The 13,351-nt window shown below is 31.8% G+C and overlaps 2 protein-coding genes across 3 annotated transcripts in view; both read right to left on the bottom strand.

Annotated features, from left to right (window-relative positions):
• LOC143063012 (outer dynein arm-docking complex subunit 4-like) overlaps positions 1-13,351 on the bottom strand; it is a 180,194-nt gene that overhangs the window by 63,832 nt on the left and 103,011 nt on the right. The window lies entirely within an intron of this gene.
• LOC143063009 (RING finger protein 122-like) lies at positions 292-12,503 on the bottom strand. Of its 2 annotated transcripts, none has more exons than XM_076234909.1 (6): positions 12,324-12,503; positions 9,561-9,687; positions 8,897-8,942; positions 7,802-7,876; positions 3,662-3,829; positions 292-2,793 (listed from the first exon to the last, which is right to left on the bottom strand). In XM_076234909.1, the coding sequence occupies exons 1-6, from the start codon at positions 12,341-12,343 to the stop codon at positions 2,768-2,770; spliced, it is 462 nt and encodes a 153-aa protein (XP_076091024.1). In that variant the 5' UTR covers positions 12,344-12,503; the 3' UTR covers positions 292-2,767. The 2 variants fall into 2 exon arrangements, with proteins under 2 accessions (XP_076091024.1, XP_076091023.1); XM_076234908.1 differs by lacking the exon at positions 12,324-12,503 and adding an exon at positions 11,836-12,313.

The following is a 13,351-nucleotide window of genomic DNA, read 5'->3' as shown; positions in this document are numbered from 1 at the left end:
TAGATGACGTCTAGACAACAAAAACATACGAAATATTGATATGTATTGTCAAGCACATGCTTTATAAATTGCTTATTCTAGACATTTTACTTCTTTTATAAAACAATTATTACGGTATAAATAAAATGTGAGAATCTGAGTTCAAACGGGAAACATATATTTGACAGCTAATGCCCCTTCAACATACTTAAACATTACTGATATTCAACCTTGTGATATATATATACAAAACAGGACAGATACAGTCTCCCAAGGACTCATCAATGGTATTCTTTAGACAGCAATGACATATTAGTTTATCAAAATATTTTTTAATGTTGAAACATGATTACACAAAATATTTAGTAATTAGAGAAATAATTTTCGTGCAACCAAACTAATATATAATATATAAATAACAAGCATCTCTACGGGAAAGTATAAGCGCCACAAAAACTTTTTTTATATTTTACATATGTTGGCATTATGTCGAAATAAATCAGACATTTGCGTTATAACGTAAAATTTTTTAAAATATTGCAATAGCTCTAATACCCTTCCGTCAATCATTTACTTCAGGATAATAAAATTCAAAAGTTTTTGTATAACAAAACTCACCAGACTTGTAATTTTGAATATTAGGACAAACAAAGTACAGAGTTGAAATGCAATTCGGACAAAACAATTCCTAAAGGTTTTGCTAAATACATCTAAGGTTATCTATTTCTGTGGTAGAAAGTTTTAGTATTTCGATCATTTCAAAGTTTAATTAACAATTTTAATAGTATTAATAAAGCACATTTCTTTGACAGGAGATACTAATATAATTTAACCATTTTTGAAAAATAGACTTGTAAAAATGCTGGACTTTCAACATATTATGAAAGACTGTAGCATACGTTATACTTTATCAATGTATATGAAAATTGTTGATATAGTCTACGTAGATACAATGTATGTAAAATTACACTGCTTAATAATAAAAATAAAATCCATTTATCAACATTTTATAAAATTACGTCATCAAATCATATTAACTCTACCATACGCTAAGATCACTCTTTCTTCAAATCATTTATTCATTTGATTCGACCATTCATCAAATAACATAAATTGATCCTGCAACGCTCATTCGTCCTATCTCAACATAGCCAGAAATAAGTAGTACTTTTGCTAATTAATATTCATAATATGTAAATGAGAATTGTACCACGTGATAATAGTTTAAATGGGACTGACTTGATATCATTAAAATCTTTAAAACACTGATATTGTAAGTTGCCCGTCACAGAGTCCTTGTTTATAATCACTCTGATATTTCCGTAAAGTTGTCAGGCGGTCAAAATCAAAACAATGAACGTGAATTTAGTGAATTTTTCGTGTTTTCGTGAGTTTTTTCTTCTTGAAATAGGGGCATTTTAACTTTACGTAGGAACCTAGAGTTAAACGACTACACATACAAGGTTTGGACTTGCTTATTCTTTGGACATTCAAGTTTCAAGTTTTATCCCGCAACCTGTTTTTGTAATGACCTTGCTAGCCAATTTTCAACACGAAGTTTGCAAATTTGACGTTTCAGCCATTTAAGCCTGTATTTTATATTGTAATGTTAAAAGCCTCTCGCTTCGATTTTTAAAATAGCTCAGGAACCTTGATTTTTGCAACGACAGTCATTATGTTTCAATTAAATGGTGTATATTGTTGTGTATATTTGTTTTCTGTCCCTGCAACCTGTCCATCACTTATATTAAAGTTAAAACAGACATTTTTTTTTTAATTCCCTATCATATGCATTTCAATATAATTGCCGTGACCCGTGTCCGATTTCTTCAGTGTAATATTCAATTAAGATAAGTGGCGTTGATTTCTGGATATGATCGGTATGAAATAATCATCCACCCCTTCTATTTGTTCGTCCAATCATCCATCAATATGCACACAGGCAACCATCCCTTTTTTATCATGCACAGCTTATTCTTCTTATCTCTATCGGTTTGAAATAAGCATCCACCCCTTCTATTCATTCGTCCAATCATCCATCAATATGAATGCAGGCAACCGTCTATTTTATAAGCCTGTATCGCTTATTCGTCTTATCACCATCGGTATGAATTAAGCATCCACCCCTTCTATTCATTCGCCCAATCATTTATCAATATGCACGCAGGAAACCATCTCTTTTTTACCCTGCACCACTTATTCGTCTTATCTCCATCGGTATGAACTAAGCATCCACCCCTTCTATTTATTCGTCCAATCATACATCAATATGCACGCAGGCAACCACCACTTTTTTTTTTATCCTGCACCGCTTATTCGTCTTATCACCATCGGTATGAATCAAGCACCCACCCCTTCTATTCATTCGTTCAATCATTCATCAATATGCATGAAGGTAACTATCTCTTTTTTATTCTGCACCGCTTACTCGTCTTATCTCCATTGGTATGAATTATGAATCCACCTTTTCCATTCATTCGATCAATCAGCAATCAATGTTAATACTTCGATTGTTATGATTATTCATCCGTTAATATGAAACATTCAAACCCAATACACAGTTTATTCATTCGTCCAATCATTTATCAATATGAACACAACGATTCACCAAGACTCTCTTTCGTTTATATGAAATCACACATCTGTAAGACACTCGTTTGACTAACTAACCAACTCATTCATCTATCATAAAATATAGTATAATCTCATAATTAATCGAATTCATTGTTCTGTATGTCGAGGCAATTATGCTGCATTGTTCCACATATAAAAACGATTTATACTGCATTTATACTGTTGTACTTTCATTTGTAACTAAAAAATAAAACAGATGTTGGCAAATGGTTTCATGATGACTATCAGGTGTTTTTTGTTTGTGATTTGTATTCAAATATTTATTTTCTATTCATCGGTTGCTTGTCAACTATTTGTTCTGTTGCAGTTCAGTGTCCCTGTTGTTTTAATGCAATTCAGTGTCTCTGTTGTTTTAATGTTTTCTTCATATAGGTGATGTGCTTCCCCCGTTATAGTTTTAATTCTGATTTATTTTCGCGTAATAACTTTATGTCTATTGAACAGCGGTATATACTACTGTTGCCTTTACATAAACGTCATAGGCTTTCAAACATTCGGCTTTGAACTTTACTGATTTACGCATGGACATTTTATGTTGGTAACTCTGCTACTGGACTATCAGTTCCCAATGGTATCTGTTTTAATAATGTAGAAGATGTTAAGAAATGGTTTCAACTCTCTTAGTTAAAGTTTACATAAAATAGATTTGACTAATAATTATTTTCAGTTTTTTTTTCATTTAGTCCCCAAGCTATTTCGGTTTTTGAAGTTTTCGGTTTTTGACGTACCTAATGAAGGTGAATTCAGAAAAGCGCTTCGGACGCATTACATTAAGAAAGTGTAGGTTTCTTTTTTATTATTAACAATATTCATTGCAAAACAGTTGAATGTAGCCTTCAAGTATATAATTGTTCATGTTAACGTCACACTTCTAAGTCTTTCTTAAAAACCTCCATATCTTGAATGTGTTGCTTGTAATTTGTTAATAAGATATCACTGGGTTGCATAGAATTTACCATGCACTTCAACATGCTGTTTACAACTGAGGATGTATACAAAGTGTTTTCTGAGAAAAAAATACTTTTTGATTATGATATATACATCTTACTTGAATCATTTATTTCCTTTGTTTTCATGGATTGCATTTTCTTGCTGACTGTTCCATACATCCTGTATAGGACACGTTCTACAGAGGAGAACTTTGAAGGAGTTTGTCTACATATGGGACATTTCAGTTGTGTGTCTAAGGACTTATTAACACAATCCTTATGAAATGCTAAAATATAACACAAAAATTGCACAAATCTGAATAAAACCAAACTGATTATATTTTATGACACTGTTAACAATTTTATCTTATAATTTTTTTTTCACTGATTGAAGAAAAATGAATTAATTGTAAGACGTGAAAGAAACTGAACCGTTGGAAGATGTGATGATGCCTAGTTACCATTCTATTTCACACAAAAAATAATCAGTCTCATTTCGAATATTAGATTCTTCAGTTATTTATATTTTGGTATCAGATGCATATTTATGTACATGTTATAAGCTGTGATTTTTTTTTGAGATAATGTCTTTCTCTTTTTCCTAATTCAGCTTTTACGGGTGGATTATATGATACTGTCTCAAGTACATCTTATGTTTATATAATAAATCCATACCACAAAGGAAAGTTCTTTTATTTAGTAAAATGTGTTATAGGTTTATCATTGTTGAAAGCCGTACTGCGACCTCCAAATGTGCATAAAATCACCTCATTTGGACTCGTTTGAAGAGTAGCAATTGTACATCTAATTCTAACATAGTTCATATATTGACCTCCACCCTAAATAAAAACCAAACAAAATATGTCTAGTCAAATCCAGTTCTCCGATTTTGATCTTATTGACATTTAAACTTAATAGTAAATAAGATTTGAATCACTTAATTTAGTTTTTTGAAGTCACATATTTTGTCACGTATATTGACAAACGAAAAAGTAAAATGATACTTTTCTAGATTTTAGATAGCTATTCGACATTGACATGTACCTTACTTTTAAATGCACAATACGGAGGTAAAGATTTCAGTGACGTTTGTAAAAAGAAAGCTTGAATTGATTAATCTTGTCATAAACTTAACTAAGGATAATTGAAAAATTGCACAAATTGCATTTTCTACTGAGGAACTTTTTATGTGTGTCATACGCGCAAGACACAGGCTTAACACACATATAAGACATCTTTTATTCATTCGACATCGTGGCTGAAGTATGTCTATTTTTTAGCTCACCTGTCCAAGTGAGCTTTTCTCATCACTTTGCGTCCGTCGTCCGTTGTCGTCGTCCGTCGTCTGTTGTCGTCGTCCGTCGTCCGTTGTCGTCGTCCGTCGTCGTCGTCGTCCGTCGTCGTTAACTTTGTCACAATCATCATTGAAGTATCTAGGTTAAAAAATGTGTCCAGTGACCCGGCCAACCAACCAAGATGGCCGCCATGGCTAAAAATAGAACATAGGGGTAACATTTAGATTTTGGCTTATAACTCTGAAACCAAAGTATTTAAAGCAAAACTGACTGAGTAAAATTGTTTATTAAGTCAAGATCTATCTGCCCTGAAATTTTCAGATGAATCAGACAACCGGTTGTTGGGTTGCTGCCCCTGAATTGGTAATTTTAAGGAAATTTTCTGTTTTGGTTATTATCTTGAATATTATTATAGATAGAGATAAACTGTAAACAGCAATAATGTTCAGCAAAGTAAGATCTACAAATAAGTCAACATGACCAAAATGGTCAGTTGACACCTTAAGGAGTAATTGCCCTTTATAGTAATTTTTTACAAATTTTGTAAATTTTTGTAATCTTTTACAAAAATCTTCTCCTCTGAAACTACTTGGTCAAATTTAACCAAACTAAGCCACAGTCATTATTAGAGTATTTAGTTTTAAAAATGTGTGCAGTGACCCAGCCAACTAATCAAGATGGCCGCCATTGCTAAAAATAGGACATAGAGGTAAATTAAAAATTTTTGGCTTATTACTCGGAAACCAATGCTTTTAGAGCAAATTTGAAAGGGGTTAAATTGTTTATCAAGTCAATATCTATCTGCTCTAAAATTTTCAGATGAATTAGACAACAAGGTGTTGGCTTACCGCCTCCCCCCCCCAAAAAAAAAATTGATAATTTTTAAAGAAATTGTGCCGTTTTTGGTTATTATCTTGAATACTATTATAGATAGAGATAAACTGTAAACAGCAATAATGTTCAGCACAAAGTAAGATCTAAATATAAGTCAAAGAGGGACGAAAGATACCAAAGGGACAGTCAAACTCATAAATCTAAAACAAACTGACAACGCCATGGCTAAAAATAAAAAAGACAAACAGAAAAACAATAGTACACACGACACAACATAGAAAACTAAAGAATAAACAACACGAACCCCACCAAAAACTAGGGGTGATCTCAGGTGCTCCGGAAGGGTAAGCAGATCCTGCTCCACATGTGGCACCCGATGATGAAAACATGATCAAAATGGTCAGTTGACCCCTTAAAGAGTTATTGCCCTTTATAGTCAATTTTTAACAATTTTCATTGATTTGGTAAATTATTTTGTAAATTTTTACATAATATTTTCCTCTGTATCTAAAAGGCCAAGTTTATTATAGATAGAGAAAATTGTAAGTAGCAAGAATGTTCAGTAAAGTAAGATATACAAACATCACCATCACCAAAACACAATTTTGTCATGAATCCATCTGTGTCCTTTGTTTAATATGCACATAGACCAAGGTGAGCAACAAAGGCTCTTTAGAGCCTCTAGTTTTTCTATAAAATGCATACAGGCTGTTTAAGCATCGAGCGTGACTGGACAAAGCGTTATGGAAAGACATATATCAATGACAGTATTAAAATTATTAGTTTCAATTAGCAGCAACTATTAAATTTCTATGTTTATGCCCTCCCCTCTTTTTTGCACGGAAAAGTTATCATGAAATATATATTTACTTTGTCCAACAAATAATCTTAGACTTTCCGTCTTCTATTTAATAGACAAGTCAGTTTTGTACCTTTCTAGTAAATTTATTATTCCGTATAAAATATTAATCCAGTGACAGAAAATTTATAGTTTTAAATGGTTTCTCCCTTTTATGTTTGTAAGCCGTATTTTATCAACCAGGTCTAAACCATCATTGTTTCTTAGAATATCCGGTATCACGTACGGAATATGGCAGTTATCAAATTGTTCGTTTCTATGTATGTTGGCGTATGATCTGCTTACCCTTCCGGAGAACCTGAGATCACCCCTAGTTTTTGGTGGGGTTCGTGTTGTTTATTCTTTAGTTTTCTATGTTGTGTCATGTGTACTATTGTTTTTCTGTTTGTCTTTTTCATTTTTAGCCATGGCGTTGTCAGTTTGTTTTAGATTTATGAGTTTGACTGTCCCTTTGGTATCTTTCGTCCCTCTCTTGTTGTAATTCAGTGTTACTGTTGGTGTGTTTTCCTCGGTTTAAGTTTGTTACCCGGATTTTATTTCGCTTAAATGGGCACTAGCTACGAGATGTATAAAAATCTAAAGTATGATTTGTTTTCAATCATTTATGAAAGTGAAATAGTGAAATAATAATTCGCTTTTAGCAGCATAAATGGTTCAATTTTGTCAAATTAAGCTAATAAAAATTGATAATGAATTATTCGACCTCATGAAATCCGTATTCATGTGAAGTCCAATTTAACATCGTAGAAAGAGAAAGAATAACGCATGCATTGTCCGTGTACGATTATTTAAAGGAAAAGAATGTCAAGATGGAAAGTGAAACAAAGGTAACTAATTTGATTGACTGATTCGATCCACAGCAATCATTCCTATAAAGGTAAAAACGACGATGAACACAAATTTTTAATCCATAATACAAAATTTAACAGGCCTATAAAAATTCAATTGCACGAGTTGCTTAGTCTATTTATATCTTTGTTTATGTTTACATCGCTTATATGGTCATAGAAAGGTCAACTCAAAAGTTAAATGGGCACTAATTAGATGGCGTCTAGGCTAAAACTCACACGAAACGAAGCTAAATCTTATTGAGACCATGGCCTGTAAATTGTTTATTTTATACTTTTGATAGTTTGGAAAAATGTTTTACATTGTTATAAATAAAATATGAGAATTTAAACATGAATTTGACAGCTAGTACCCCTTTAATCGATTTATGACTATTGAACAGCCGTATACTACTGTTGCCTTTATTTATTGATACAACTTACTATGTTCACATGTAAGCTTTACTACTTTTTCTCTCTTTGAATCCTTTGGTTCAATGCAAATACCACAATTCGATCCTGCAAATGAAAATTTACAAAAGATGATTAAACGAGTGTCACCATTTCCATTACCAATATATCTATATATAAACTGGTTCTATGTCTCCTACTGGATTCTGGATATTAAATGGTTTTCAAAATTTATTTATGCTGTGTTTAATATCCCTATTAAGATTCATGGAATTTTAGGGATTCCGTGATAGATTAATGCTGTTTGCATGGAAACTATTGAACTCAATAGCTATAAATACGTAAACCTTGTGCCCTTTGGCTGTTGTCTACTTTTTGGTCGGGTTGTGTTTTTGACATAATCCCCTTATCCATTCTCAATTTTATTTCGTTGACCTTATTCAAAAATTTATATGTCTACTCTTTAAAGTTTGTATAATATTGAAGTATCCAACATATTGTCCTGGGACATTGAAAAGATACATATTTGTCAAAATACACGTCTGGTGCAGAAAAATTGTAACCATAGACATTTTCCATGTGGAATGTGTATACATTCATTATCTTTCTCAATGAGGGTCTGATGACTGCACTTTGGTTTAAAGAACAAATCTTTTGTCATTTATGGTTCAAAACGAAGCACGTTACCAGGCAATCTGAGTAAAATTATCGATGGTGTTCTTGTTGCTTTATCTTTTGTTTGAAGTGCAGATGCATCTATATTTTGATATTTTTCTGCTTGAAAGTTATTCAAAATGTTCTTTTCTATGTTTGGGATGTTTTTGTTTTCCCCTTTGTAATTGTTTTCGTTTTAAGGAGGGGTATGTAATTTAAAAAAAAAGTATATACACACTATGTTTGCTTTTCGTTGTTAAAATCATAACATAGTAAATAGTATGATCCTTAATATAGGACAAACGGCGTTGTTAGTTTATTTTTTAATATATGAGTTTCACTGCCATTTTTTAACAGCAATTTCTCTGATTTGATTTTGGCTCGTACGTAAACGAGTATTCGAAGTTAATTCATGTGATTACTGCATATATATCTAATGTATATTTGTACAGTGTGCCCCCTTACATAACTTACCCATAAGTACTGTTACAGGAATATATGATGTCTTTCGAATTATTTCCTGCAATATACATAATACAAGTATAATAAAAAAAAAACATAATACAAGTATAATAAAAAAAAATGTTTAGCTTAAGGAATCACCTGAATAAGCACACTCTCTGTCAAATGAATCGATATTATTATTAGATAAGTTTGGTCATATAGCTTTTATATGTTTTTCGTATTCGTCTATACTTTAATAGATGGATAAAGACATAACATATTTTAACTCGTATCTTGTGTGATTGCTTTTTCTTAATAATATTAACTTGACTGTTAATCAACATTTGAAAAAACATGCTAGTACTGAAAGATGCATACTATATAATACTATTTACTGATAAAACAAGAAAAAAGAGTTTAATTGGTTTTAATGAACAATCACGTCAAAGGCACATGCAGTGTTCAACGGTATATGTATAGTTTGGGGTATATAAAACAATAAAAATTATGATCCCGTAAAAATTCATGTGTGTTACAGTAAAACTTTAAATTCATACTTAAAGTTACTAGTAACAGTCTTGTCTTTTTCTCTCTTGATATAAAGTGTTCTTCTTCATAATTCTATCATGTGTATATGTTTAATTATATAATTTTATAATCAATTGTTCATAATAAAATCATCAAACATCCAAACCTTGTGAGCATGAACCTTGTGCCATCCCTTACAGCAAGCTACCAGTGATAGAACTAAGACTAATATCGAAATGAATATTATGCTACTTGTAGCTATGATATCTGCGTTTGAAAGCTCTGACTTTTGCCTAAAAAAAGAAAGTAGTCGAACAAATCATTTTGCATATTCAAATTTTCATATTTGCCTTTAACAAGAACAGAAACTCAATGTTCACGACGTTGCAGTTATTATACAAATATCTAAATTTTAAACAAATTAATTTGTAACTAGACATTTTCAATAGCAGTTCAGTTTATACAGAATAGACAGTGTTTAATTAGGTATAGTTAAGTTCAGCCATTAGTGCAACATTAAGCATTTTAAGTAAAAACCCTCGTGTTATATATCTAGGAACATCACGTACATCTATATAAAGCTAATATTTTCTTTTTCACCCTCTATATGTTTTTTTAGTTACGGCGACTACCTTGATTATTCTTCTGGATCACCACACAAATAAAAAGAAAACATATGTTTTTTCCTGTAGAATTTTAACCAAAGATAAAACTTGAATCTGTCTTTACTGCATAAGATAACATAAAAATGTCCTTACAATAAGCAATATAACCCGGCCTTCAGAGTTATCATGAAACTTCTACTCCTCTATGGACGATTTGAATCAGGTGGTGATACATTAGAATATATGAGATCTATATAAGTACGTATACCAATATCGGAAGCCATTTCCTTTTGATAAAGTAGAAAACATTTGACTGATCTGACCTTTACACTATTGTTCCTTTTTCGGTATATCTTTGAAAAATGTACTATAATAATTAGTCCACGCTTGTTGTATATAAGAGAATGGCCAACGAAGATAAAAAAAATTGTTGTAGGAACACTATGTATTTCTTCAGGAATAAACTGGAATCTTAATCTTGCCGACTTATTTCTTCAATCATAAGAGACATCGTTGAGATTTTCGAAAAAAAGATCGAAAGGAAGCTAGTAAAATAGAGGCGAAATACCAGAGGATCATTCAAACTCATATATTGAAAATAAACAAAGACAAACAGACATCTTTCTGTCGTAATTCCATTTTGCAATGGCGTTGTTCTTTACTGTTCGGCTAATAAGTAAAATTGAGAATGGAAATGGGGAATGTGTCAAAGAGACAACAACTCCACCAAATTAAAAACAACAGCAGAGGGTCACCAACAGGTCTTCAATGTAGCGAGAAATTCTCGCACCCGGAGGCGTCCTTCAGCTGGTCACTAAACAAATATATACTAGTCCAGTGATAATGAACGCCATACTAATTTCCATATTGTACACAAGAAACTAAAATTAAAATAATACAAGACTAACAAAGGCCAGAGGCTCCTGACTTGGGACAGGCGCCAAAATGCGGCGGGGTTTAACATGTTTGTGAGATCTCAACCCTCCCCCTATACCTCTAACCAATGTAGAAAAGTAAACGCATAACAATACGCACATTAAAATTCAGTTCAAGAGAAGTCCGAGTCGGATGTCAGAAGATGTAACCAAAGAAAATAAACAAAATGACAATAATACATAAATAACAACAGACTACTAGCAGTTAACTGACATGCCAGCTCCAGACTTCAATTAAACTGACTGAAAGATTATGATTTCATCATATGAACATCAGGCACAAACCTTCCCGTTAGGGGTTTAGTATCATACCATCATAACATATATGAGAAGAACATAACCCGTGTCATGCCAACAACTGTTTTTAGAATACATGTGTTTGGTTCCGATGCAAATACCTTATCAGTGACTCAATATTAACGCCAAAATATGCAATCTTTAATGACTTGACAACAGTATCGTAATTATATCCCTTCTTAATAAGTCTATTCAACATGTTCAAAGGTTTTGTAAGTTTCTGAGGTGAATACTGACACCTTTGTGCTTTATAAAGAATATTTCCATAAAAAATTGGATGTGAAATGATGTCCTTTTTTGTATTAGATGTCTCTTTATCACAAGTTCTTTTTTTCTTATATCTGATGCGATTCTGTCTTATTGGCATGTACTAAAGACTAATTTTATTCCCTATTTAAAATTATTATTTAAGGTTGTCGCAATTTATCCAGTATGTTAAGATAGGATTTTTTATACATACAAAACACCTATGACAAACGCCATGTGACTGGAAAACTTGGTGATTCCGATCAGCTGAACCGAATAGAGGACATGATAGCATGTGTTAGATTTGATAGAATCACAAATGTTAATTACCAATATGCACAAAACATACGATACATACCATTTAGTAAACTCGTATAATCCAGAGCACACTATCAATAATAGTGACCCGAGAATGGCCAGGAAAATGGATATCTTTCGTTGATTGTCATTCATCGCATATTGTGTTTCTTTAGTGACTATTCGTCGATTTGGTCATATGTATGAGTTTATTAAGTCTATAATCCCACTGTTTGCGTTCTGACCTTTTGTAATAAATTATTGGTCGAATTAAAAGTTACTGGCAAAATCCAGACGATATGTATAATTAATGCCGAATTATGCAACTTGCAGAACCTTCTTAGATAGAATATACGTTACGTAAGAAATTTATAAGTATCTTTTTTCGTTTATGAACGCGATATCATTAATTCAAAGTCAGGTAACACAGTTTTATCACTTATGGTAATGTAACCTTGTCGATGAACTATATATCTTCCTTAACATAATAAATTCAATCGTTAAAATTATCCTGAACAGCTTGACGAATTTTAAAATGTTTTTATTTACCTTTCAAATGCATTAAACATTCACAATTGTTTAACTAGGTCATTTCCTTCGGTGTTCTAATATATTTTGTTAGTCTTTAATAAAACACTAAGACACCAATAAATTTATATATGTATAGTCCAATAACTAGTTCGTACAATAAACTTTGTTATAAGACAAGTTCGTAGTTGAGTCTCAAGATACAATTACAGTTGCAAGTACCTTAGTGTAGTTGATCCGAAACGTGTCAGTCAAATGGATAAACTGCATTAAAATATTGGGTTTCATTTAGCACAAAGCGAAAAATAAAACAAAAATACGTACGTGGATATGCGCATTTATCTGTTTTAAATTTGATATACAATTCTTTTAAAAATGTGAATTATTTGATATAAAATAAGTTTTGTTTTACTTGATAGAGCAGACATTAGATGCTCAACTCTACGTCCTTCAGATCAAGTGGAAACGAATAAAAAGAAAATAGTTTATTTGGTCCGCATCTCCAATGCTCCAATGCTCATCTCCTTCATAATTTGCTTCATACATGGACGTCACAAGAGAAAGAACTGAAAAAACTATTATTTTCTTCAACTGCGTTGTTTATATAGTATACACATTTTGTTTCTATTGAATTGTTCAATATGTTTTAGCCTCAACCCCTTTCACTTTGATAACATCATCCTTTAAATTTTCTATTGTCACGAGTTATAAAATCTGGGTCATGAGTTACAAAGATGATGCTGACTCATACCACATAACAGTATTGATGGTATTAATTAACCAATGACAGTTGAGTGTTTCATTATCATCTGAGGTTAAACAGATTTTGGTACGGATATTTTTGTTTAGTTTTATTTATTTTTTTCTGAATTTATAGACATTTTTTTCTGTTATGTACATCTAAGTTGTCTCTGTTCAATTTTTCATGTTTATTTTTGTTCTGCTATGCATTTTAACGTTTCAAAATCAGGACCATTAGGGAATCAATTATAATGAATTATGGACAACTATTGAATACAAAAACCTCCTCATTTGCGTAGCTAGACCAT

This window comes from Mytilus galloprovincialis, chromosome 2 (genome assembly GCF_965363235.1).
Source record: "Mytilus galloprovincialis chromosome 2, xbMytGall1.hap1.1, whole genome shotgun sequence".
Classification (NCBI taxonomy): Eukaryota; Metazoa; Mollusca; class Bivalvia; order Mytilida; family Mytilidae; genus Mytilus; species Mytilus galloprovincialis.
This window is presented reverse-complemented; position numbering and strand designations above follow the sequence as displayed.